Genomic DNA, 26,767 nt, shown 5'->3' with positions numbered 1-26,767 from the left:
CGGACAGCAGAACAAAGGGAACCGAAGCGACAATCTTTATCTAGTAACTAAAATATCTTTTGCTGAACGCCTACTGATTATGGAATAAAGAGAAGAAGCAGTTATTCCCACGGGACTGACACTTGTATACCTCCACCACAGTTCGTTTCGTAGCCAACATTGAAAACAGACCAAGCTGTGGAGATATCGCAAATGGAGAATGGGCTATACCTGAGAGGCTATACCAGGGCTATACTGGCATCAAGGTGTCAAATCATGTATCGACAGGGTACTCTCGGAAATCAGTGAGCCTATTTCTATTTCCTTAAAAATAAATATCGATGGTCTACCTGTGTATAAAAGTTCAAAGGACGAGTTTTGGCCGATATTGATGAATATCAACGAATTTCCAGATGTCGATCCGATGATCATTGGCATTTATGCAGGCAAACAGAAACCATCCAGAGTCTATTATATAAAGAGTTACGCAAAGAGTGAAGCCAAATCTACCTATTGAACTGTCAAACCGTCTATCTATCGAGCAAAGTAAACAAAATTTTTCTAAGTAATTTAATTGAAGATGCGGAACATTTTTATACTATTTATTAGTAGCTATTAGAGGATGCTATCGAAGGGTGTTAAAATTGAATTTGTTTACTTTTCATTGTAGGCCCTAATCAATTGTTAAGCGAGAAATGTTTGTTGGTAAGGCGGAAGTATTGTTATCGCCTAATGATTATTATGGCAAATTAAAACGCATGAATTGAAATGTATTAGATTTGTTATAGAAACAGCTTCAAAAACTTCAATACACCCCCCAATAAAGTAGCAACAAGAAACTCACGTGTTTGCACTCTGTGGGTGACTTGATTATCGAATTCAAAAGCTTTAGCAGTGAACACTCCCGTGAAGTCACTTCAAGTGTTGAACAAAAATGAAGGTGCAAACACAATAACAAGAATATTATTCAGAATAAGTGTAAGAAGATCCTCTTTGCGCAACTCTATATAATAGACTCTGAAACCATCAAATGTGGTTTCGTTTTTAACGCCCTTCGTAAATGAGATGGAGAGAGTATGCCAGGAAGGTATAACCACAAGACGTCTCACTCAACATATGTTCCATCGTACACCTTTTTAACGGTTTATTTAACTTTTTGTAGGTGGTCAATCGGCCACCGATGGCGCTTTCATCGATTTTGCTTGTGTTTGACGTTTGCACACTACCGCCATCTGGTTGCCGCTTGGCCACTCGCCGGGATTTTAGCATTGGGCGACAATGTTTTCGTGACGATGATTTTGATTGCAATTCTGTTTCTCTGTGGTATAACCACAGAGAAACAGACGTCTCAGCAAAATCGATGAAAGCGCCATCGGTGGCCGATTGGTCAATCAAAAAGTTAAATAAACCGTTAAAAAGGTGTTGAGTGAGACGTCTGTTTCTCTGTGGTATAACTGTAAATGGCCATAAAGTTACGGTGACTATTAAGCCCCAAACGCAATACAACGGAACGGCGACGGAAACGGAAAATTTGACAGTTAGCCCATATATTTTCTGTCAAATTTGCCGTTTCCGTCGCCGTTCCGTTAGATTGCGTTTGGGGCTTTAAGTGTTTTATCTGTGATTCCCCGGCAAGAGCTTTCATCAAAGGTATGTTTGAATACAAGCACGTTATATATTGGAGCGTATATTCACAGTATTATTATGTTTTAGGAACTGCTTACTTCAATGCACAACACGGTTGTCAGAAGTGTACAACTGTCGGTGAATACTCGTACATATCTCATACGAACTATTTTCCTCTGACAGTATGTCCTCCAAGAACCGATGAAGACTTTCGCAACAAAAAATACGGATCGCATCACAAGAACGATACTCCTCTGTTGAGGCTCAACATAGACATGATAAAGGATTTTCCAATCGGAGATTCACTGCATCTTGTAGACTTGGGAATTATGAAAAAGCTCTTGTTGGGATGGCGAGATGGGAAATTCGGCAAAATCAACACAAAGTGGCCTGCCAATGTCACAACTGATCTTTCCAAAAGATTACTTTAGCTTAGACTGCCTCGTGAGATCCATCGAGCTGTTCGTGGCCTAGATTGTGTAGGTCATTGGAAAGGTCTCGAGTTTCGTACATTTTTACTCTATGTAGGTATCAATTGTTGTTCTCAAGCCAATTCTCTCGTCAGATGTGTATGAACATTTTCTTTCCTTTTTCTGTGCTGTTACTATTTATATGCTCACCTTTTGAAAATTGCCCACATGTTAATAATGCACTTTCTGGACCATTTCAAAGATTTTTACGGAGAAGATTATATTTCTAGCAACGTACATAATCTGAGTCACCTAGTAGATGATGTTGAACGGTTTGGTATATTGTCAAAGTTCAGCGCGTACCCTTTCGAAAACAAATTATTCCAAATTAAGAATCTCATCAGATCTGGTAGAAACTAGAGGCCTCTAGTAGAAACCCGCTCTCACAAATTGCTAAACGATTAAGTGAAATGAATAAAATTTCGAAAAACATTGATCTAAGTAACTATAAGAACCATTTGTCACCTGTGCTAAGGAAAGAGATGACAGATTTTGATGTTAAGGATAATCCAATCCACAATTCTTTGATAGTGAAACCAGGGCATATAAGCAAATTGAGTTAAACAGTTTTATTTACATTGAGCAATGATTTTACGAACCAGTGGTTTTTAACAAAATCAAACGAAATTGTAGGTATGAATACCGCGTTCAAAAATGGAAGAGAGGAAGTGAAAATCAAAGGCAGTTGCTTGCGGCAACAATCCATTTTTCATACCTATACAATCTAATGTGTTGCATATTTATCGTTCACTGCGTTCAGAACATATTCACCATAAATTCTAATGCGCATATGTTTCAGAGCCAACAGTTGGCTAAAATATCACATTCTTTTACATCATCATGGCTGTTATTGAAAACCAAAATACCTGGCAAACTTCATAACAACATTACTATCTAACAAATATTTTTTGTTTGTATAGTAATTTTTCTTTCAAAGAAAATTTATTTACTCTGTACAAGACCAAACCAATGAGAAAAAAATACAAGAAAGGCAAAAACAACATAATTTATGGGAGCAGCTGTCACGCCGCCATAAGTACACTATACTTCTGATTGCTCTTATGATAGTTGTGCTAACCTTTTTAAGATAAAGTGCTTGCACAGAAAATAGTTTTATAACAGATTTATTAGTTTCTAGATATTTGCTTTATTAACCTTCTCAGGATTGGTCCACTTGGTTAGAAAGTGTTCTTATAGCGGTTCTCAATAGGTTATGATGTGGTTATCGGTTTTATTGTTGGTTTTATTGAATTGATCTTGAAAACCACTATTAGAGCCACATAAAACTAAAAATGTTACTTGGGATGGACCGAGCCGAATGGAGAAGACTCTTATATACCGCACAGGCCACATAGGCTTTAGTCTGAATAAATATAAATAGGTATACTGACAAGTGTTGAAGAGAGTGGTCCGTTACGTAAAGGGAACGGAGAACCTGCAGCTTCTAATTACAAGCGAAACGACGATGCTGATGCATTTTACGGGTACGCAGACACCGACTGGGCATCGAATGCTGAGCATAGAAAATCCGTTAGCAGCTACGGTTTCAAGGTTTTTGGCAACACCGTGCCCAAAGCGGATTGGAAGAGGCTCAACAGAGGACAATGTTAGCCATCGACCACATTTGTATCGGTGATGACGAAATCGAGGTGGCTAAAAAAATCGTGTATTTGGGCTCACTGGTGATCCCGAAAACGATACCAGCAGACGACAATATGATGAAATATGACGATACCTACATAAATTCCTTTTTTCCCCGATGTAAACGGGATGTTTGACCATCACATGGTATAGGTAGGTTAACAGCAAAGTTTTCTCTAAACGTAAAAGAAAGTCCTTCAAATTTGGGGTGTAGATTGTATCCTAATAGTTTATTAATTTTTCATTAATATTCTTAAAAAAATAGTAAAATCAATAGTCGCTTAACAATTTTGAGGCCAAAAACCGTTCATAAATACATATAAGCGCGCGCTTATTCAGTAGCTTAAAGCAATCTTACAGTTCGGGGTGTTTTAGCACAATGCTCAAAAATATTCTGAACACAAAATTCCTAACTAAATATTACGGCGTTTTTTTTAACGTTTGTTTTTCTTTTTTGGATGCAAAACGGTGGTGATCGTACTCTGTGAGCTGTAGCGGGTATGTTTCCGTTTACTGCTTTTTGGCCTCGTTGGCGCTTCGCCACTTCTCCAGCCAGTCGCAAATCAGCTTTACATTCCCTTCCAGATCGGACTCGGTGTCACTCTGCAGGTCGACGATGATTTCACTCCGGTAGGAATCTTTGGCTTCGTCCAGGGGTATTTGGAAGATCTCGCATTCCATATTGGATTTCACCTTCCGGTCGTTGTAACCCCGGGCTTGCAGCCGCTCGTACAGCAGCGAGGTCGAACAGCGCACCACATAGACTGCCTGGAACCACCGTTCCGGGAAGAACTCCGAGCTGTGGTATTCCACTACGTTGCCACCTTCCTGCATGATCGGTTCCAAATGGTCCAACAGTTTGTCCTCGTCCAGTACCGGGCACTCGAATTCTTCGTCGTACTCCTCGACGAACCCATTTTGGTTGGCTATTTCCGACACGTTTTGCCACTTGAATCCGAGCTGCTCGGCCACTCGCTTGCTCAGATGCGTCTTGCCAACGCCGGGAGTGCCTAAAAATAGCTATTCCGTGTCATGGGGAAACGCACACACACCCATCATCCATCACCAGTTTCGTTGCAGACAAAATGCTGGATTTTTTCGGTGTCGTTTCTTACCTGTGACTAGAATGTTTGGCTGTTTCATCCCGATTCAATCTGCTTGCCGTTCCGGATTACATGCACCGCAAATAAAAATCCCGTTTCCGGCGTATACGCCTATCAAAAAAAGAAAGAAAGCGGAAGGGTTTCAGTCTGCCCACGGCTCCACGAGCTTTAAATATGATGTTGACTCCAAAACGTCAGTCTGTCCGGCCGAACGAAAGAGGTAAAGAGACATGATGAAAAGAGGCATCCATTGAAAACGTAACAGGTGAAATGGTACGATGATGACGATGATTATACTGAATGGCTTGAAATATTTCAACTTTAAGTTTTAGACAGATAGATTTTATTTCAAAAGAGCTCTATATTGAAATAACCCAATTTTGCATCTGCGTTTGCATACTGAGTAGAAACAAATTTCACTCGACTATATATAGTGCAACACTATAGTGTTGCAGAGATATGAGACTTTTTCTTTTCTCTGCTGGTCACCTTTTGAGATCAATTTAGATTTATAACAATAAAGAGTCATGGTTTCAAAAATAAAAATCAATATCGCTCTTTTGAAAATATCGTCCTGCCAATAAAAAGAATAAAAACAAGACACCAACTCGACATCTAATTTCCAACGCTGCCAACTTGAACACTGAACAAAAGCCGAAAAATGACACAAATTTGACGTTTCATTCCGCCGTCATCGTTTGGGGTCAAACATTCAAACCGATGAGTTTGCTATTTTCTTGAAACGCAGTCGGAGAAATAGTGACCGCTCAAAAAATCCTAAAATTTGCGTGAAATCGTTGAAAAACTCGGTTGAATTACTGTGGACGATTTCGCCAAAATGACCAACTCATCTAAGGTAGGTGCAAATTTGTGGAAAATTAATTACTTTGCAGCCAATGCGGCGTTAACATTTTCTTTGTTTTGGTTATGTCGATCCTCAGATGGAGGTGGACTCCCAAAAGGGGGAAGGCTTCCGTTCGTACTACATCCAAAAGATTGAAGAACTGCAGTTGATTGTGGCGGAAAAGAACCAAAATTTGCGCCGCTTGCAAGCGCAGCGTAATGAGTTAAACGCCAAGGTTCGTATGCTGCGAGAGGAGTTGCAGTTGCTGCAGGAGCAGGGCAGCTACGTGGGTGAGGTTGTAAAGCCCATGGACAAAAAGAAGGTACTGGTCAAGGTGCACCCGGAGGGTAAATTTGTGGTTGATATTGATAAGAACATCGATATCAACGATGTGACTCCGAACTGTCGGGTGGCCCTGAGGAACGAAAGCTACACGCTGCACAAAATTCTGCCGAACAAGGTCGATCCATTGGTGTCGCTTATGATGGTGGAGAAGGTCCCGGATTCGACCTACGAGATGGTCGGTGGATTGGATAAGCAGATAAAGGAGATCAAGGAGGTGATTGAACTGCCGGTGAAGCATCCTGAGCTGTTTGATGCGTTGGGTATTGCGCAACCGAAGGGGGTTTTACTGTACGGGCCGCCGGGAACGGGTAAGACGCTGCTGGCCCGAGCCGTGGCTCATCATACGGAATGTACGTTCATTCGCGTTTCCGGATCGGAATTGGTACAGAAGTTTATCGGCGAAGGCTCTCGTATGGTGCGCGAACTGTTCGTAATGGCTAGGTGGGTATTTATTTCAATAAAGCATTGAGAATCGTTGAATTCATAAATTCTCCATTGCAGAGAGCATGCTCCCTCGATTATCTTTATGGATGAAATCGATTCCATTGGATCGTCACGTATTGAGAGCGGTAGCGGAGGCGACTCGGAAGTGCAGCGAACTATGCTGGAATTGTTGAATCAGCTGGATGGGTTTGAGGCCACCAAAAACATCAAAGTCATCATGGCTACTAATCGTATCGATATTTTGGATCCGGCCCTGCTGCGTCCCGGTCGTATCGATCGTAAGATTGAATTCCCGCCACCAAATGAGGAAGCTCGATTGGACATTCTGAAGATTCACTCGCGGAAGATGAATCTAACGCGTGGTATCAACCTGCGCAAGATTGCCGAACTGATGCCGGGTGCTTCCGGAGCCGAGGTGAAAGGAGTATGTACAGAGGCGGGAATGTACGCCCTCCGAGAGCGCCGTGTTCATGTCACGCAGGAGGACTTTGAGATGGCAGTCGCTAAGGTGATGCAGAAGGACTCCGAGAAGAACATGTCGATCAAGAAGCTCTGGAAGTAGAGTGTTTCATGAAATACTAATTAGAATATGTAATCCACACTTTTGGGACTGTCCGTATTTTGCTTAATATTATGCTAATAAACTATATGAAAATACTGAAATTGCTCTTGGGAAGGCTCATAAAGTAATTCCAAACCGAGTTTCTCGCAACGCGTTGCATTCGAAAGGTTGTAAACTGCCCATGATCGCATATTTGTAACATTCGCATTTTTCTTCATTTTGTAGAAAGCCTGTGAATCGTTAAGAGTGGTTGTAAAAGATATTTTAGTTATTTACCAGATAAAGATTGTCGCTTCGGTACTGTTACCCAGATTGAGTTAAGGAGACTGACCCGCAGGCAAGCTGGCGGCCATTACAGCTCGCGGAAAACTGGATAAGAAGGTGCTGATTCAGTGAATTCAAGCCTTCTTATATACCACATTGATCAAAATGATCGAATGGTGGGTGCAGTTGACCTCCAGAAACGTCAAATCAGAGACTGACCCGCAGGCAAGCTGGCGGCCATTACCGCTCGCGGAAAACTGGATATTTGCTGCATTCAAAGAAAAATTTCAACATTTTCTCCGGCATGCAACGTCGACGCCATGTTGCTATTTACGAAAATGTTTAAGTCCCCAGTTACCCATGGGTAAATCTGCAGATTTCGGGTCCGTCTGACTCGGATTCATTTTGTTGACATACCCAGATTTTGACAACTGCTAATATCAGAAAAATCCGGGTACAAATGACCCAGCCACTGAGTTGTTTCAGGTTAGCGTGTACTGTTTGTTCGCCAGGTAGCACCAACTATTGTACTGCATCGATGCACTTTAGCACCAGCTTTATTTACTACGATCCGTTTCTTTTGTTGACCTTTTTACGGCAGTTAAAAATGAGTACTTTTTCCGGATTTTTCGCGGAAATTCCCGGCATATCCGCCGACCGTTTCGAAGAGGTGAATCGAGTGCAATCGCGCGTATTTTTCCTGTCTCATTGCCACATGGATCATATGCAAGGACTGCACCTGGAGGATGCGCTTCCAGGCCCGCTCTACGCCAGCCCGATTTCGGGTGTGTTCCTGAAGCACCGTTTTCCACATATAACCGAAACCGTCCGATCCATTGAAATCGGAGGTAAGTCCCTTTTCCGTTATAACTTCCGTACTAAATTAATGTGTGTCTTTCTAGACACCATGTCAATCAGTTTGGAATCGACCGAAGACAATCAAACCCCCCAAGAGGTGCAAGTTACAGCCATCCCAGCCGGACATTGTCCCGGCTCCATCATGTTTCTTTTCCAAACCAATAGCCACAAGGTGCTTTACACGGGTGACTTCCGCTTGTCACCTAAGGATCTCCGAAACATAATTCCCCTCCGGAATCTTACACTGGACGTTGTCTACCTGGACACCACCTTTTTCCTTCCGCATTATCTCCATTTCCCCTCCCAAACCGAAAGCCTGTCAAAACTAATCGACCTGTGCCAGGAATGGCTATCGAGTAATCCGCAGAACGTAATCACCCTTAAACTGCCCGCCCTGTACGGGTCCGAGTTCTTGTTCATGGAACTATCCCGCCGCCTGGGGCACAAAATCCATGTCAAACAAGAAGAGCTCCGATGCTACCGTTTCCTGGCCAGTTTGGATAATGCCGTCACAGCTCACCATGTCACCGAGACTCGGATTCACGCCTGCCAGGGAACGCGCTCCGATCAGTACTGGAAGTTGCCCTGTCGACCGACGTTGCATGAGAAGCATATTCGGGTGATACGTCCGTCGGCTCTGCGCTGGCGGCGGTTGAAACCAGACGACCCAATCCACAGAAGGTTGCGCAACGACAGGGAGGAGTACTCCGTCTGCTACTCGAATCACGCCAGCTACGGGGAGCTTGAGGACTTCCTGCAGTATCTTCGTCCGCGTGCTGTTCGGTTCAACGTGCTGTGGAAGGATGACCCGGGCGGAATTAAGATGAGTCAGCTGTTGAAGGATGTTTGTCCGTGGCTTGGTAGTCAAGAGGAATGTGTGAGTCAATCAGAGGAATCTTTTAAATTCGATGGAATCGTGTATCAACGGACGGATGATAAAAACAAAAACAAGCTGATCTACGATGAAGACAGCGACGAGGATAAAGCTGTGATAGAACATTTGCCTAAAAGGATTCGCACAATGCAAGAGAAAGCAGAAACCGATTAAGGTAAATATTTATGATACTGGGTTTTACTTTGATGACCTGTCCCAAGATAAATGGAGATACATTGCACTTTGCTGTAAATAAGAACATGGTTGAGCATTTTTTTTTTCAATTATAAAAGGGGAATTCCCCATACATACGCTAAAAAGACGCTCATATCTGTGCTTATTTATTTTTTATTTTTTGAAACATGTTTGAAGTTGAAAACGTACCCAGTCGTATGCTTTAGTCAGCGGTCTATTTTTATGCCGCTTATCTAATGTTTTTCCCATGAAGTTTCTTATGATGACTAAAACTAAATACGCAATGGGTTCGAAGAATCAGAAAACTTGCTTATGGATTCATTATACAGTTGATAATGGTAGCATGCACAGACGGGGCTTATTGTAAGCAAAAACACTTTCTAACTCCCGAACTGAATCCGACTGTAAAGTTATGTGAAACAGGCTGCTTCCATAACATCACTACCAGCCAGTGGAGGTTAGTTTGTACGCACGCACGCACGATCGCGTCAGACTCATCAGATTTCCAATGCGTATGCCCTCACAAAACACATTGACTGGGGAGAATATGCTGCAGTCGGTAAGTCGAGTCAAGTACGAGACACTGAAGACGGCCTTACTGTTGAGGTCGAAATACGTATCTGTCAAGATACAACTAAGTGGTGGAATTCAATGGGATTGTACAAATTCGTCTTATGACAAGTGAAGACATTCCACTAAAAAGTTCAAAATAATTCTTAACGAAATCGTCAAATATTTTAAAAGTTCATCCAGACATAGCAGACTGATGCAATAATAGCATGGAAATAAAAAAAAAAACAGACAAATATTTGCAATCATGACAAAGAAAGTTTATTAAGCACTTCCATAGTTATATAACTGCAAGGTTTCTAAGCCTATAGTTCTTGGCTCTGAGACGGTACAGGAGGTGCAGAGCGGGCAGGCAGCGTTTCGGGAGTTTCCTTACGAGGCTTCAGGTGAACTAACGATCTACGGTAATCCACACCATCCACATTCACTACGTAGGAACGATCGTTGAGGCGGCTAGACACTTCTCCTGGTGTCCACACCTTGGATGTATCCGGTCTTAACTGGACATAAACTGGCGAACCAACACTTAACTCAGGTAACTGTTTTGCCTTCTTCTTCTTCTTCTTCTTCTTCTTATTGGCATTACATCCCCACACTGGGACAGAGCCGCCTCGCAGCTTAGTGTTCATTAAGCACTTCCACAGTTATTAACTGCGCGGTTTCTTAGCCAGGTAACCATTTTTGCATTCGTATATCATAAGGCTAGCACGATGATACTTTTATGCCCAGGGAAGTCGAGACAATTTCCAATCCGAAAATTGCCTAGACCGGCACCGGGAATTTAACCCAGCCACCCTCAGCATGATCTTGCTTTGTAGCCGCGCGTCTTACCGTACGGCTAAGGAGGGCCCACATTTGCCTTCTTATCATAGTATAATTTTAATTTAGCCTTTCTACGACTTGCTTCAATTGCAGCTCGAACATTATCCACCACTTTTGGGCGCAATCGATCAACCACTGTGGGTACACTACAACGGGTAGAACGTAGTCGAGCAACTGGACTAGAACCAATTTTATTTGGAATATTGCACCAATGCAATAAGGCGTACCAATAATCCGTTCCACTTTCCTTTGTTTTTTTAAGCAATTGCTTAGCCACTTTCAGGGCGGCTTCGGCTTTACCGTTGGCCTGCTGATGATATGGTGCTGACATCACAAGCTCGAAGTCCCATTCGGAGGCAAACTTCGTCATCTTTTGATTGACAAAGTTAGTACCGTTATCACAAACAACACGCTGTGGGTTCCGGGGAGTAAGGAGTTGTAAGGAGTAAACTCTCAGTGGATACAAATACGTCTGGTTAGAATGAACAAACAAATGCGAATGATTTATTTTATAAATATTAATGACAATAATTATTCTTACGCCTACTATGACCGTTTCCGTTTTCTCTACAACAAGAACGTCCATTGAAACGAGCTGAAATGGATAAACTGGGATTTCGTGACTTCGCATCGGTGGATTCGACTGAGACGCATCAAATTTTGCGCAAATTCCACACTGTTTAACGATGTCCTTGATATGTGAGCTCATCCCAGGCCAGAACAAGTTTGCTCGAGCCATTTTCAATGTTACCTCGATTCCGTTGTGACTTGCATGGCATGGCAGCCTTGCTTTAACCTGTAAAGCACAAGCAGAATGGAGGGCGGCAATGTTGAGCGAACTGAAGTCACATGCGGAAAATGGAACTTGGGAGCTTGTTCAGTTACCTGCTGGACGGAAGGTGGTTGGTTGCCGTTGGGTTTATAAGTTAAAACGGAACGCAGCTGGAGAGGTGATCAAACATAAGGCTCGTCTGGTGGCCCAAGGCTACTCGCAACGGTTCGGTGAGGATTATGACGAAGTTTTTGCTCCGGTCACAAGTCACACCACTCTTCGCGTGCTGCATTTCGACATAAAAACCTAAAAACGGCCTTACTTATACGGAGAGCTCGATCAAGTTTTGTTTATGCGGCAACCACCTGGATACGAGGAAAAAGGCAAGGAGCACTTGGTTTGCCTTTTTGAAAAGAAGTATATACGGACTCAAACAGTCAGCACGTTGTCGAAACTAGAAGTTACACAGTGTTCTTTTGAAGATGGGTTTCAAGCAAAGTGGTGCTGATCAGTGCTTATACACGAAGGTCGAGAACGGAAAGATGGTGTACCTTTTAGTGTATGTGGACGATATTATGGTTGGATGCGTAGATGAAAAGAAAATTGACTCTGTGCACCAATAATTGAAGAAACATTTTGAGATCACCAATCTCGGAGATACAAGTTATTTTTTAGGACTAGAAATAAAGCGAGAAAATGGTGATTACAGTGTGAGCCTGGAAGGCTATATTGATAAACTAATTGATAAGTTTAGCTTAAGTGATGCAAAAGTGGCTAAAACACCGATGGACGAAGGTTTTTTGAAAGTAGAAGACACAAGTTCATTGTTGAGTAACGAGACGAAGTACAGAAGATGTGTGGGTACTCTTTTGTACATATCGGTGTGTGCAAGGCCGGATTATTAGGGGCAGCAGGGACTTTGTCCAAGGGCTTGACGACCCCTCCCCATGGCCACTGCGAGTTAGACTGGGACCATCGTCTCTAACCCCTAATCCCAAGGCGTCAAGCGACCCGTGCCGAGGGGATGCATGACCAGGGGGGTGAAATAATAAGCTAGGCCTCTAACGGAGCCTGTGGGGTACATGGGCACCCTCCACAGTAATTGTCCCTTACTGCGTCATGCTGGGCTCTGGCGTGGTGGACCTCTTTTCCCGAGCAACTCGTGGGACCAAAATGGAAAACCAACTCAATTCTTCAATTAGTGGTAGTAGTGTAGGCGACAACCCCTTCGCAAGAGGTGGGTTGTTCAGGTCTCCGCCTAGGAGGCCAGAGGCAATAGTCGGTAGCTCAGTGCGCAGCGCCAGCGTGGGTCACTCAACCTTCCTCTCGGCTAAAAAAACGCCGGTAGGGGTTATTGACGGCCCATGGCTTGTGGAGGCGATGAACCGCAAACGCGATGGGCTTTCGGCCTTCGAGGTGGCGACGGAACAGCTGGACGCCATCATCGACTTTGCGTCATCGATGCATAATATCAGCAAGGACTTCAAGAGGAGCTTGCAGAAACTTCGAAAGTCGATGCTGGACGCCGAACTGGAGAGGGCGGTCGGGACGGCCAAGTGTAAACCCGTGAAATCGGTGGAGTCGAGGTCTACCCAGACTGAGGCCCAAGGATTCGCGGACTCGAATCGACCGAAGGCGTGCCAGCGAAGACGGTGGTACCAAAGTCTACCCAGACTGAGGCTCAAGTATTTGCGGGTACGTCGGGGGTGACTGCTCCAACGGAGCAGACACAAAAACGGGGGAGACAGTTTCCAGGGGATGAGCTCCCTGGGGGCCGCTACAAAACGCGGAGGGTTACTACCCCGAACAAGGGTAGTGGGGCTGGGAAGCTGAACCCCGGCCAGGTACCTCCAAAACCGGGGGATGAAGGACCTGGAAAGGTCCGTCCACTCAGGAAAGACGGTGGTAAGGGGTTACGGCAGGCTGAAAGTTCTCAGCCGCACCAGACCAGGGAAATAGAGGGGGATGACGCCTCCTGGACCCTGGTCAAGAACAAGGGGAAACCGAAGACGTCAATGTGGTGACGGAGGTGAATCTAAGGGTTAAAGACCTGGACGAGATCACCGAAGTTGAAGAGCTCGTCACGGCACTGCGGCGACAGTGTGAAGTGGAGACGCCCACCGCAGCCGTTCGGCTACGGAAAGGTCCAGCAGGGACGCAGGTAGCATTGGTTCGGCTATCTGCAGTGGACGCCTCCAAGGTAATCAAGTTAGGGAGCGTCAAGGTGGGATGGTCGGTGTGCCCTGTGGGCATATTTTTTTTTTCTGTTGGGTGATTATCACTGCGACCATTCTTTAGATCTATTGTGATATACCAACCGTTTAATATTTACCTGTTCAAGGTGATAAGTACTATAAGAAGTGACTTTCAACACATGATTTTAGGTATTATCCCAGCATGGAAAGATGTGACGTATGAACCGCACCACCTTACATGGCGATAAAGACCATATTTCAGATGGCTGTAAGATACCCTTATCAAAGAACTTGATTCTTCTGTTGATAAGTGCAGCACAACTGCATAATAAATGCTCTGAGGTCTCACAGTCCTCATTACAAAAACGACAAACATCATCTTCGACCTTCTTCATTAGTTTTAAATGATATTTCGCCGAGCAATGTCCTGTTATTAAACCTGTATAAGTACACAGATCTTTTTTTTGACAAAGCGAGAAGCTTTTGTGTGTTTAACGCATTTGGTGTTAAAAATCTTTTAGCTTGACGGGCTATTGTGGAATTATTCCAGTTCCTATTTATCATCATTTTTTCCCAGTTCCTGAGTTCCATTTTGATAGAGCTTGAGGAGACTCCACAAAATGGCTGTGGGCATATACGAGCAACCCGAAGTTTCCTTCAAGTGCCTGGAACCGGGGCACAAGGAACGGGACTGCGAAGGCCCTGACAGAAGCAAGCTCTGCCGACGCTGCGGATTGGAGGGACATAAGGCACAATGCTGCAGGAATCCTCCCAGCAAAGCTGTGAACAGCAAGCACCCCATGGGGGGTTCGATGTGCCCGGCGTTTAAGCATGCTGCAAAATCACAGTGCAGGTAACGCAGCTGGCTTGCTCGGCCTCGCCCGAGTGTTTGGTGTGCGCAGGTTTAGAGGAAACGGTGGAACACGTGTTGTTCGTGTGCTCACGTTTTCGCGCAATGCGTGACCACATGCTTGCCACATGTGGTCTGGACACTACCCCGGACAACCTAGTTCGGAGGACGTGTAAAGATGAAGTTGGCTGGAACGCCGTTTTATCGGCTATCGCCCAAATCGTCTCGGAGCTACACAGAAGGTGGCGCGTGGACTCAGGGATGGCTGGTGTTGTAACAATAAAATTTATGATATTTTAATGATATTTTTTATCCGGGTAGTTCAGGCCCAAATAAGAGGTGGTCCAAGGGATCGGAGTCGGCTTCATGGGTCATACCGGTGGTCATGCTCTGTGGTCGAACTCGATCCTTTTATCGAACAAGTGGCCGCGCGAAGAACAACATGGTATCGTCGCTTTCGCGGCGTCTGTCAACCGGGTGGGTTCCGGGCCCGAGGACGGACAGGGGTCCTCGTCAAGGCTGGGGCAGGCGTAGGCACCGCGTCGGCAAGTCTCTCTGTGTGCTGGCGAATAGGCCCTATCGCCGAAAGGTCAATTTGGGGTGCACGCGGCATCATCATTCTTGATACTAGTCGTGCAGAGGCAAGCACGCGCGAAGTCGACCCTTCCCACCTTCCGAGGACATAGGGCGTGGTAAGGCCACCTGGAAAGCTGGCAACGCGCTGGCACGATACCGTGGTGTTCTTCTAAAAAAGCGAGTTACGATGTTCGGTGCTGCAAGGACACGCAGCTAACCTCGAGGGTGCGTTGTGCACTGGCCCCCCTTTGGAGCATTACTTTCTGGTTGTACCGAAGGGACTATGGGCTTGGCGGCAATGGAAACGGTTTAGCGGGTCGGGGATGTAGTCCTACCTCCCTCGGTGATCCCTAACCCCGCACTTCCTGGTCAACCCAGGATGTCTGATGAGCAGATTCCCCCTCCATTGCTTAGGAAGATAAAAAAAGGTCGGATATTGCTGTGAGCACGGCCATTCTTGGTCGAAAAGTGAGTGCCCCTACAGCGTCATGTTGGGTAGCAGCGAAGCAAGTTTTACGATATTTATTACGCATTATTACGCACTGGAAGCTGACGTATAACGGTTCTGGTAGTGGTTTGATCGGTTTCGCTGACGCCGATTAAGCCGGCGACGCAAGCTCGAGGAAGTCTACTACCGGATATGTGTTTTGCTATGCAAACGGTGCTGTTTCATGGGCCAGTCGTAAACAAGCGTGCGTTACATTGTCTTCCATGGAATCAGAATATGTGGCTCTTAGCGAGGCTACTCAGGAGTTAATTTGGCTTCGCAAACTGATGGTGGAGTTGGGCGAATATGACGATAGGCCTGTAAAGTTGATGGAAGATAATCAATCAAAGCTGTATTAGTTTTGTGAACTCTGAACGAATTAATCGTCGTTCTAAACATATTGAGACCAAGGAATACTTCGTAAGACAACAACGTGAGCTGGGGCTTTTGGAACTGGAATACTGTCCTACAGAGCACATGGCTGCCCACGTTCTTACCAAACCCCTGGGAACTATGAAGCAAAGAAAGTTTTCAGGAATGCTGACGACCGACAGTGGTACTGTACGTTGAGGAGGAGAGTTGAGACCGATGCCCACGTAGCGTTTTTTCAACGCTGCGTGCACACGGCGTTAAAAGGACGCATGTGTGCATCGGGAAAAGCGGTAACGCAGCGTCTCCGCACCGATTCACACCTGCGTTTTTCCAACGCCACGTGCACGCAGCGTTCAAAGAACGCTATGTGGGCATCGGCCCTTATGAGTGCAACTACCATGCCACCCTATTTGTCACTACATTGTTTTTCAGTGTATCTTTGTTCTCAGTAGTGGCAACACTGTACAGAGCGGATGCGCAGTAATCGCCGAAGGCGCCATTGTTCATAAGTGTGCTATTCGTTGCAGCGTCAACATCGTTTCTTTCAATTAAAATAAATCTCTTTCGTTTGTGAACTAAATTCGTCTTTTAATTTCGCTGGTGATCTCTGCCCAAGACAGATCATATCAAAAAGTGGGGGAACAAGGTCCCCGAAATGCCGCAGAACCTGTCCAAACCCACCAAGAAACCTTGTAAGACGCACTATTGAACATGTATCGTGATTTCATGAAGTAGAACACATCAAAAAATTAATTTTAAAATTTTTAGCAAGGTCATTTGATTTGAGAAAAAAAGGAATTATTCCGGAACCAGGTGGCCAATACCGATTCTCTTCTCAGGTTTAAAAACTAGAGACCTAACCGGTCCGTTTGGTAGGGGAATCGTCAAAAATCGGTTAAGAATTAACGGAGTTATGATTTTTGAAGTCATTTTTTAGTTCCAAAAAAGTATCAAGGGAGGATCCACACTTTTCTCTCCCAAAAAACGTTTTGTATGGGTGGCCCATACTGCCCCAAATACATAGTGGCTCATATTACCCCGTATATACATTTTCAAAACTGCATTCCAACAATTTCCAAACGCATTTTTCATCATTCATCAACGTAATATGAAAGGTAACACTCCCTAGTATAAGTCAATTACATTTGAATGATGATTCTCAGCGCTTTTCAGCGCTTTTCGGAACGATTTCCTTAGGTGACCCATATTGCTCCGATCACCTCTATTCGTATTGAAAAGTGTGAAATTTTATGTATTTTATGTTTTATTTAGACTTTCGCTTTGTGCGCGAAATTAGGCACATGAGAGTAATTAGGTGCCCAATTTCGTTTATCGTTTTTGCTTAGTTTCATTTGCAACATTCTAATGAAACAAAAGCAATATAATGCACAGGACAGTTTTACACTGAATAGAACCCGAAGAGTTCATTCTTATACGCTTTTTATCTAATTTTCAGGCGGATAACCACCGACATCGACTAATGTTGACTTGAAAAATCTTATAGATTAGTGCCTGCAATAGCTATCAAATCCGATGTGTAAAATGATGCTAAACTTAAGTCGAGGATAAAACTACTACATTCCGAACAAATTTGGAACAACATTTTTTATAAAAAATATAGTTTTGGCTTGTCATAAGACGAGTTTGTACAATCCCATTGAATTGTACTTAATTGTATCTTGACAGATACGTATTTCGACCTCAACAGTAATGCCGTCTTCAGTGTCTCGTACTTGACTCGACATAGTCCAGTCAAGTACGAGACACTGAAGACGGCCTTACTGTTGAGGTCGAAATTATTGGGAAACAGGTTATTCCGTGATAATAAGGATTTAAACTTTAATATTTAAGGAGAGAAATAAAACACGTTTTTATTTATACGCTTGGTTATGTTGTGTTTACATTTGATATACAGTAATGACAGTCTGCTCAAAAAGGGGTTACGACATAAGGTCGAATATGGGGATTGTTATCCTTCAACATCCCTGCTCAATCCAGCTTTCCACGCTCGGTAATGGCGGCTTGTCGGTGTGAAAAAATCAATCGGTCACTGTAGCATTTGACACTAGATGGAGGAAAACTCACCGGCGAAAAGGCCTTTTTTCCCTTCTCCTCTCCCAGGAACGCCAATGAGCTTTCCTCCAGCTAGTGTCAAATGCTACAGTGACCGATTGATTTTTTCACACCGACAAGCCGCCATTACCGAGCGTGGAAAGCTGGATTCCTATATTCCATTAGACCAAGCATCTCCCGTAACTTCACGAACGCTGCAGTCGGTAATCCCTTCGTTAGAATATCGGCTAGTTGATCCTCAGAACGAACGTATTCCAAATGAATGCTCCGATTCTTAATCAGGTCACGAATGAAATAGTACTTTACTTCTACATGCTTCATCCTTCTGCTGTCGCGAGGTTCCTCCGCTACTCGTACACAAGATTGATTATCCTCATAGTAAGTAATCGGACGATCAATTTTGATTCCCAAATCGGCTAGAAGACGAACTAACCATATTCCTTCACAAGCGGCTGTACATAGTGCGACGAACTCTGCTTCTGTTGAAGAAAGGGATACGGTTGGCTGTTTCCGGGTTAGCCAAACACTCGTGCTCCCGAAAATCTTGAACAAATATCCGGTCACAGAACGCCTATCGTTCACGTCGTTTGCCCAGTCTGCGTCGCTGTAGGCAGCCAGGGCCATTTCTCGATCGTCACCACGAAACTCCAACACCAGGTTCAACGTTCCTTTAACGTACCTCAAGATCCTTTTCAGGTGCACCCATTGCTCTTCTGTTGGACAGCTTTGATACTGGCTCATGTAGTTCACAGAAGCTGATAAATCAGGTCTGCTTGCAAGGGTCACGTACATCAAGCAACCCACTAATTCACGTTAGGGCTCATCGGTACGTCGACTTTCTTCTCCTTTCTGCAACTTAAGATGACATTCAATCGGTGTGGACACCGGTCGGCACTCGTCCATGCCAAATCGCTTCAACAATTCCTTCAAATATGCCTGTTGACCAATTCGCATAATCCTTCCGTCCACATCGCGCTCGATGTGTATGCCAAGGAAGTTGCTCACAGCACCCAAGTCCACCATCTCAAACTCTTTTGATAGGAGCGATTTTACTATTCGGATCACCTTCAAATTATGGCCGACGATTAGAATATCGTCCACATAAAGAACGAGGAACACCTTCTCCAGTCCAGATTCCCGAATGTACAGGCATGGATCGTTGTCACTGCGCTTGAATGCAATACTGGTCACGAACCGGTGAAACCGGTCGTTCCAGGCCCGCGAAGCTTGCTTTAGGCCATAAATAGACCGATTCAAACGGCACACCAGGTCTGATCCCTGCTGAAACCCTTCTGGTTGGACCATATATATTTCCTCTTCCAATTGACCATTTAGGAAGGCGGTCCGGACATCCATCTGATGCACTAATAGTCGTTGCTGATTTGCTACTGCTAATACCGCTCGTAGGGTATTCAGCCTGGCCACAGGCGCATATGTTTCGGTATAGTCATACCCATAGCGCTGAGTGAACCCACGGGCCACCAATCTTGCCTTGTAGCGGTCCGGTTCTCCATTTGCACCATGTTTTACCTTAAAAACCCATTTGCAAGATATCGGCTTCCTCCCAGCAGGCAACTGCATCAGCGTCCATGTTCGATTACGAGTCAATGAATCCATCTCTTCCTGCACGGCCTTCTGCCATTTAGGCCAATCGTCGCGTTTCTGCATTTCCTGCAAGGTATCCGGAAGATCCTTAACAAATCCGATAGCACTCAAAGCAAATTTCGAAGTCCTTGTGCCACACTGGAGGCCTCCGAATACGACGACTTCGCTCCACCAGTTCCGGCTCTTCATTCGCTTCTTGATCATCCTCTAAAACTTCATCATCGTCGCAGCTTGTGAATCCACAGAACTCTTCATCACTCGCGTGTACTTCACCTTCCGACAACCGCTCTTGATGATCGGGTGTGCCACCAGACACTTCGGTAATAACACTATCTAACGAGTCATTTGACTCACAACGATGAATGCTTAAGAGGTCGTTGCACACTTGTTGCTCCTTATGAGCAAAAACAGTACCACCGCCATCGCTATCGATTCTCTCGTCGAAGACCACATCTCGAACGATCACCACCTTCATAATCTTCGGATTGAATACATGGTACCCATTCTTGGCATACCCAACGAATGTACCTTTCCACGATTTACTATCGAGCTTCTTCCTGTGCTCCTTGGGAATATGGCAGTGCGCAATGCAACCAAATACGCGCAAGTTGGAGATATCTGGCTTCGATCCACTCCACAGCTCGAATGGCGTCTTTTTACACTCTATCGCGTTCGCCGGACTCCGATTTGTTAAGTAGGCAGCAGTTTCAATCGCTTCACTCCAAAACCCCTTACTGATTCCGCATTGGGCTAGCATCAAACGCAGAGGCGTCGCGTGATCAATTCTTCAACCTGTGCACTATTTTAATATTTCGAGAAAAGCACATAAAAGGGACCTGAAATGATAAACGAGTCATTTTCCAGCGCGTTTCTTAATATGTTTGCTTATTTTGTTGCATCTAACTGGTTCTTAGCTACTTCTTATTTTCTGAATTAACTCAAACTTAACTAAGCTTAAAAGTGATAGTTCGTAAAATTAAAAATTACTATCATCAGAATCGTCCCTAATGAGACAAATAAGACATATATCTATTCGGAAATTATTGAGCTGACACTTTCAATTCTAATTTGAGTTATTCGTAAAATGAGACGAAGTTTTAAATAGAGAAAAGGAAATTGGAATATATCAATCATGCAAAGTTACTAATAATAATTTGTAATTAGCATGTCATATCAGAAAAATAAAGTCTGTACAATAAAGAGAACAATGAAGTTCATAGCCTTAACTCTTCTCAATTAATAATTATTCTATTTACAATTTATATCTTTGAACAATAATCTGGACTGGACAGATGTCGAACAGTTTTCCTTCCATCAGCATGGACATTTGCTCATGAAAATTTTCATAAATTTGTGTGGACCATTGACATTTGACGTACTCCCCTCCCTAACTAAAAATATTGGATTTCTCGAAAAAAAAACCTTCAGAAATAAATTTCTTTGAAAATGTTGACCCGTTTCATATTCGCTAATTCTGCGACAATAAAGATTTTCATCAGAAGATGAAATGTCTGTTCACATTATGTTAATATTGTCGGATACTTCAATGTCGAATATAATTATCGTATTTGTAAACAGGCTTTATTGCAAACGCTTATTAGCAGATGACAATTTCTGTTTAAATTGTCGCGCTAGTATTATCCGACAGTACATTGTCGCCAGGATTAGTGGATATGTAAACGGGCCATCAAATATCAAAAGCGCCTTTGCTTCGCGGTGCTTATTCAAAGCGGAACTTTCGTCATGGAACGCTTTGAGGGAGCAGAAATGCGCGCGCTTTACTCTTCTCTTTCGATTTTATTCCGATCGCGCTCTCTTCGCCGAATCGCGCATGCGCTGTTTGAAGCGGTTCTTGTTAGGCATCAAACCGTGCACTGCCAGGGAAGAACGCTTTGACTACCTATACATCGCCGATTGCGATTAGAGCAGATGTTCAACACATACAAAATGATGCGTGTATGATGCATGACAAACCGTGCTCGGCTGAAAGTTCCGTGTTGGTACAACATGTGGTGTCGGTGGGTCGCGTCGGTTCGGTATCGGAGAGAAAAATATAACGCGTCCCCATCGCAGCATTTGATTGTCCCACATCACATGCCGCCTATAAAAAAACATACATATTTTCCGTTTATGTATCTAATAGTCAAATTTGCATGAAACATCTATCAAATGCTTATAATTCAAATATATGCTTGGATTAGAAAGACAAGAAATCTATCTAGAGTTTAAATGTTGCGGATAAAATTGCCGCATGTGCAGTGCACGGGTTGCACATGCGGACGCAACGCCTCTGATCAAACGAGCTTTTTTAACCAAGGTGCGGTTCATGCGCTCGCTGACCCCATTTTGTTCCGGCGTATAGGGCACGGTATACTCCACCTGTATGCCCTTGTAGCGACAAAACTAGACGAACGCGTTGCTTCGGTACTCGCCACCATTATCACAGCGAATACGAGAAATTTTCTGGCCAAACTGCGCCTCTGCAACAGCCGTGTATTCTTCGAAACACTGTAGTACTTGATCTTTCGTCGCAATAGGGTACACTTTCACGAAACGACTCCAATCATCAATAAAGGACACGAAGTACCTTGCACCATGATGACTTATGGGAGTGACCGGTCCACAAACGTCGGTATGCACCAACTCGAGAACTCGCGACGAACGCTTCCCGACGTGTGCCTTTTCGAAAGGCTTCCGGGTTTGCCGACCCTCGACGCACGGTTCACAAATTACGACCGATTCACTGTTCTTCTTCTTCAGAGTTTTGTCCATTCCTTCGACCATTTCGTTTTTAACCAGGCACAGCAAGTTCTTCTGGCTCAGATGCCCATACCGACGATGCAACAATTCGTCACATTTACGAATCTCACCGCACGAGTACAGTGACGACGCTTTGGTCAACTTGTCAACTGCATAGAAATCAAGTTCGTACAACAAATGTCCACGTTTACCAACCGCGACCACTTTCGAATCGTTTGAGATTTTTACCGTTCCGTTTTGAAAAACGACTAACATTCCCGCACTTTCAACTTTTCTTACTGAGAATAAGTCGCACCGTGCTTCGGGCACGTAGAGCACATCTTTTACTTGACATTCAATCTTCTTCTTATCAACGACGGAATTTGCGACGATAGTTCCCGAATACTTGGCGACGACACTTTAACCGTTCTTCACAACAGCAATTTCCATTGGTTGCTCCAACCGACGCAGATGTACAAAAAGTTCTCGATTGTTCACTATGTGTTCCGATGCGCCCGAATCCACGAACCATTGGATTTTATTGATCGCACACGCTTTTTCAACACCGACGAAGCACACACCCTTACTTTCCCTGGTGAAATGAGCAGTCGGCTTCGGTTTCTGCTTCTCTTTCGGTTTTTCCTTATCCGGGCACTCCGAAGCTTTATGGCCAACTTTCTGACAGTAAAAACACTTGAATTTCTTCCGTTTACCGGAAAACTTTCCTTTTGGATTGATACTGAACGCCGCCGAGTCCTGTTTTGCCATCGTACTAGCACCACCGGATGCATTCTGCTTTATTTCTTGGTCCAGCAGCCGGCATTTCACAAAATCCAACGTGAGCATTTGCTGCGGCAGCGACTCCATCGTCGTCACAACAGTTGAATACTCTTCACCCAGGCTGAGCAGCAATCCACAGACAACATCCACATCAGCCATCACCGCTCCGATTTCGCGCAGCTGCCGAACGAGCGATTCATATTTCATAAAATGTTGCTGCAACGATCCGCCCTCGTGTTTGAGCTCCTTCAGCTGTCGACTCAGATGCATTCTTTTCGCAACGCTTTTACGATCGAACACACGGGATAGTGCACTCCAGATTGCTTTTTGGCGTATCGTGCCCCTGCACATACTCGATTTGACTGTCACATATCCGCGAAACGATGAGCGATTTGCATTTGCGCTCCCGCTTTTTCACCTTGTCCATCTCCTTATCCTTGCGATCCTTTTCCTGTGCCGTGTCCTCTGGTTTGACGACCAGATCATTCCGCTCTCGTGCCTCCGTCGTGATGAAATCCAGAAGATCGTGTTCTTCCAGAACTACCTCCATCCGATACTTCCACGTCGAAAAGTTGGTCCCGTCAAACAGGTGCACACGATGCACATCCTTTTCCTCCTCCATTTCTCACGGATTCTACGTTTCCCGACCGATAAACACTACCGAACCGATAACTCGCGTAAACCTGGGCCAATAACCTATTGGGAAACAGGTTATTCCGTGATAATAAGGATTTAAACTTTAATATTTAAGGAGAGAAATAAAACACGTTTTTATTTATACGTTTGGTTATGTTGTGTTTACATTTGATATACAGTAATGACAGTCTGCTCAAAAAGGGGTTACGACATAAGGTCGAATATGGGGATTGTTATCCTTCAACAGAAATACGTATCTGCCAAGATACAATAAAGTGGTGGAATTCAATGGGATTGTACAAACTCGTCATATGACAAGTGAAGACATTCCACTAAAAAGCTCAAAATAATTTTCTTTTCATAGTTTTGGCGTTAGGGCTCATTCACAAATTACATAACGCATCAAGGGGTGGGTGGGTACACAATATTGCGTTACAAAATGTTACGGTTTGGCTAGGGGGTGGGTGGGTTTGTTCAGTTCTGTTACGGGTAACAGATAATAATAAAATAATATAAAAAACTTAAATTCAAAAAATTAAATTCAAATTTGACAATATTAGTTTGTACCATAAAGGAATTTAGAAAGAGTTCACTAAAAATACCAATTTATTATTTTTGTGAAATTGGGGTGGGTGGGTGTAAAGGAAATGTTACAAACAAGTCACGGAGGGGTGGGTGGGGGTTCAAATCTGCGTTTTTTTGCGTTATGTAATTTGTGAATGAGCCCTTAAACGGATCTTTCCGCGTAAATCTTACTGTATCCTTGACTTGACCATAGTGCATTGGGATATGTTATACAAATGGAATACAATATATCTATAATTAATGTTCTGGAAAGTTGTTTGGAAATCGACAAATTGGGTTATATGTACTGCCCACAATCGTATAAATATCCCATATTGAAAGGAAATCCAGCAAAGATGGGACCATAGGCAGTATATTTAATGGACCTTTCTTAATTTTGAAGCGAAATACTCATGTCAATAAGCAATTGCATTTAGCTTAACTTGTATTACTGTTTGCCAGTCCTACTAACATCTGCACAATCCTTTCGTTATCCATATTGTCTATGATGACCATATCGCCCTGTCCTTCGTTCATGTGATCCAGCACCAGCTGACCTCTGGTCAACCATCCATGCAGTTCAACATCAGCTCGGTAGCGCTTCGTTTCCGTAACGAGTTCAGGATGCGTGAACGCCATCGCCACTAGCAAATCGCAAGGCATCCAGTTGTCATTCTCCCCCAATGGTTTTTTCTCCACAGGGTTGAGTATCTGAATTAAAGGATGGGAAGCACTTCCGAGCACTTCAAATCGCCACGTCTATAAGTATCAATATTAGAATTAGTATATCTATGAGGAGTCGAAAATTCACCTGATTTGCAACTAAGTTCTCCCGTGATGCCGTTTCCCATGGAAGAACTGTAATATTTCCCTCGTACTTGTTGATCACGATGTGTGCTGCCTCAGGATCGCTGTAGAAATTGAACTCAGCAGCCTTCTCTGTGTTGCCAACTCCGTGTCGATTGCCACCCATTATGAACACCTCGCGAATACGGTGTCGCGTTTCTGGGAAAACATTGAACAACAGAGCCAAATTGGTTAGGGGCCCCAACTGAATGATGGCTATTTCATTGGCATATTGCTCTATCAGGTTGTTCAGATCATTGAGCGTCGAGGTTCTAAGAAGTGTCATATCAGGATCCGGCAGATCGGGAAACTCGATATCGGAAAATCCATCTGACCCGAAGAAACCACCGTTTGCACTAGATGGTGGTTCAGGAGTAATAAGTGGCTCATTTGAACCAAGGTAAACTGGGATCTGTTCATAATAATAATAATAAGAATAGATTAATCTTGTAATAAAGATCCATAAAACTCCACAATCAATCGCACCTCACTTTGTTTCCCAAGTGCGGTCAGCACCCTCAGAACGTTACGCGCCACATTGGTCACATTTGCATTGCCCTTGACGCAGCTGATGGCCTCCACGCGCACGCTTGGATCACTCAGTAGATGAAACAAGGCCCAAGCATCATCAGGGCCGGCATCGACATCGACGATAACGCGTCTAATAGCTTCCACCGGCTCAGCTGCGCGAAATGATAAGAGCATTCAACAATCAGTATCCATATCATAAACCGATCATATGATAATGGCTGTATACAATCCACATGATACCTGAGTTCGTCGATGATCCAGCCACTCCGATGATGTAAACGCAGAAAAGAGCCAACAAAGGCACCGCGAAAAGCGCGACTTTCACCATAATGCTGCACCGGTTGTACGTATCGCTGTTCATGTGTCTATTTCTACACGATTTTATTCGCTTAACTCTGTCCAAATGCTATTCTGACCAATCATCCAGTTTGACTTTTAGTTGAGGGGTTGAGCTCAACCCAAACACTACTGATTAAGCTGATTAAGAGAGAAGAGAGACTTTTCATCATCGCTTGATTTCTTACTCATCGACAATAAATAGCTGTTATCTGGGGTGCAAAGATGATTGAAACAGCGTTCTTTGTGCGAAAATAAATAGGATTTAATCTGCAGATAGTCATAACATTTGTTTGTATTGAAGCGATGATATGCCATCAAATTTATACTAAAATAATGAGTCCGGATTTTGAGGAGCATGGCATTTTGCATGTGGAATGAATGGACAAGAATAATTGTAGATTTGTTTGAGTTTTTTGTGTGCATGGAGCGTCAGAAACGTTTTTAATTTATGTCATAGTTTGTCTATTTATGTACTTTGGTATTTTTTAAATGAACTGTAAAGAAAGCCCTAAATCAGCTAAAAAACAGTAAAGGTCAGGGTTTGCAGAAATCGCTCTTAAAAGATAACGAACAACGATAAAAGAGAGGCAAAAACTGTTCCGAGTCATAACAAGCCATGATAACAAATTTATCAAACCTGTATATAAGTGCGAAAAAACAGAATCGGATAGGCAGCCCCCACAGAAAAAATTGTGATTCTCGCTTTGTTTTCGCTCCTTTCGTGTTGATTACTGCACAGATGTGTAGAACAAGTTGAAATGCATCATCAAAACCAGTGCTCCCCGCATTTGGAGCTTTCTAAAAG

At 43.8% G+C, this 26,767-nt stretch overlaps 4 protein-coding genes across 5 annotated transcripts; 2 read left to right on the top strand and 2 right to left on the bottom strand.

Annotated features, from left to right (window-relative positions):
• Positions 1-4,136: 4,136 nt before the first annotated feature.
• On the bottom strand, positions 4,137-5,046 carry LOC134203597 (adenylate kinase isoenzyme 6 homolog). Its single transcript, XM_062678478.1, has 2 exons — positions 4,832-5,046; positions 4,137-4,726 (listed from the first exon to the last, which is right to left on the bottom strand). Exons 1-2 carry the CDS (start codon positions 4,857-4,859, stop codon positions 4,227-4,229), a joined length of 528 nt encoding a protein of 175 aa, XP_062534462.1. The 5' UTR covers positions 4,860-5,046; the 3' UTR covers positions 4,137-4,226.
• A 455-nt stretch (positions 5,047-5,501) lies between these two features.
• On the top strand, positions 5,502-7,115 carry LOC134203592 (26S proteasome regulatory subunit 8). Its single transcript, XM_062678472.1, has 3 exons — positions 5,502-5,675; positions 5,761-6,449; positions 6,510-7,115. Exons 1-3 carry the CDS (start codon positions 5,658-5,660, stop codon positions 7,012-7,014), a joined length of 1,212 nt encoding a protein of 403 aa, XP_062534456.1. The 5' UTR covers positions 5,502-5,657; the 3' UTR covers positions 7,015-7,115.
• Positions 7,116-7,811: 696 nt separating this feature from the next.
• LOC134203598 (protein artemis-like) lies at positions 7,812-17,410 on the top strand. 2 transcript variants are annotated; one of them, XM_062678480.1, is made up of 3 exons: positions 7,812-8,126; positions 8,181-9,185; positions 17,306-17,410. In XM_062678480.1, exons 1-2 carry the CDS (start codon positions 7,817-7,819, stop codon positions 9,182-9,184), a joined length of 1,314 nt encoding a protein of 437 aa, XP_062534464.1. In that variant the 5' UTR covers positions 7,812-7,816; the 3' UTR covers position 9,185; positions 17,306-17,410. The 2 variants fall into 2 exon arrangements, with proteins under 2 accessions (XP_062534464.1, XP_062534463.1); XM_062678479.1 differs by lacking the exon at positions 17,306-17,410 and having other exon boundaries at positions 8,181-9,269.
• A 7,094-nt stretch (positions 17,411-24,504) lies between these two features.
• Positions 24,505-26,097, bottom strand: LOC134203599 (pyrimidine-specific ribonucleoside hydrolase RihA-like). The gene is made up of 4 exons (XM_062678481.1): positions 25,864-26,097; positions 25,579-25,775; positions 25,058-25,504; positions 24,505-25,005 (listed from the first exon to the last, which is right to left on the bottom strand). Exons 1-4 carry the CDS (start codon positions 25,982-25,984, stop codon positions 24,685-24,687), a joined length of 1,086 nt encoding a protein of 361 aa, XP_062534465.1. The 5' UTR covers positions 25,985-26,097; the 3' UTR covers positions 24,505-24,684.
• Between the last annotated feature and the right edge of the window lie 670 nt (positions 26,098-26,767).

This window comes from Armigeres subalbatus, unplaced genomic scaffold (assembly GCF_024139115.2).
Source record: "Armigeres subalbatus isolate Guangzhou_Male unplaced genomic scaffold, GZ_Asu_2 Contig1981, whole genome shotgun sequence".
Classification (NCBI taxonomy): domain Eukaryota; kingdom Metazoa; phylum Arthropoda; class Insecta; order Diptera; family Culicidae; genus Armigeres; species Armigeres subalbatus.
The sequence above is the reverse complement of the archived record's forward strand: the minus strand, read 5'-3'. Positions and strand labels throughout refer to the sequence as shown.

Excerpts from the sequence above, each read along its gene's own strand:
- LOC134203597 (XM_062678478.1), bottom strand. The coding sequence starts at position 4,859 with ATGAAACAGCCAAACATTCTAGTCACAG. Across the intron at positions 4,727-4,831 it reads GCCAAACATTCTAGTCACAG|GCACTCCCGGCGTTGGCAAG; the intron begins GTAAGAAACGAC and ends AGCTATTTTTAG.
- LOC134203592 (XM_062678472.1), top strand. Across the intron at positions 6,450-6,509 it reads GAACTGTTCGTAATGGCTAG|AGAGCATGCTCCCTCGATTA; the intron begins GTGGGTATTTAT and ends TCTCCATTGCAG.
- LOC134203598 (XM_062678480.1), top strand. The coding sequence starts at position 7,817 with ATGCACTTTAGCACCAGCTTTATTTACTACGATCCGTTTCTTTTGTTG. Across the intron at positions 8,127-8,180 it reads CCGATCCATTGAAATCGGAG|ACACCATGTCAATCAGTTTG; the intron begins GTAAGTCCCTTT and ends GTGTCTTTCTAG.
- LOC134203599 (XM_062678481.1), bottom strand. The coding sequence starts at position 25,984 with ATGAACAGCGATACGTACAACCGGTGCAGCATTATGGTGAAAGTCGCG. Across the intron at positions 25,776-25,863 it reads TGGATCATCGACGAACTCAG|CTGAGCCGGTGGAAGCTATT; the intron begins GTATCATGTGGA and ends CATTTCGCGCAG. Across the intron at positions 25,505-25,578 it reads CACTTGGGAAACAAAGTGAG|ATCCCAGTTTACCTTGGTTC; the intron begins GTGCGATTGATT and ends TATTATGAACAG.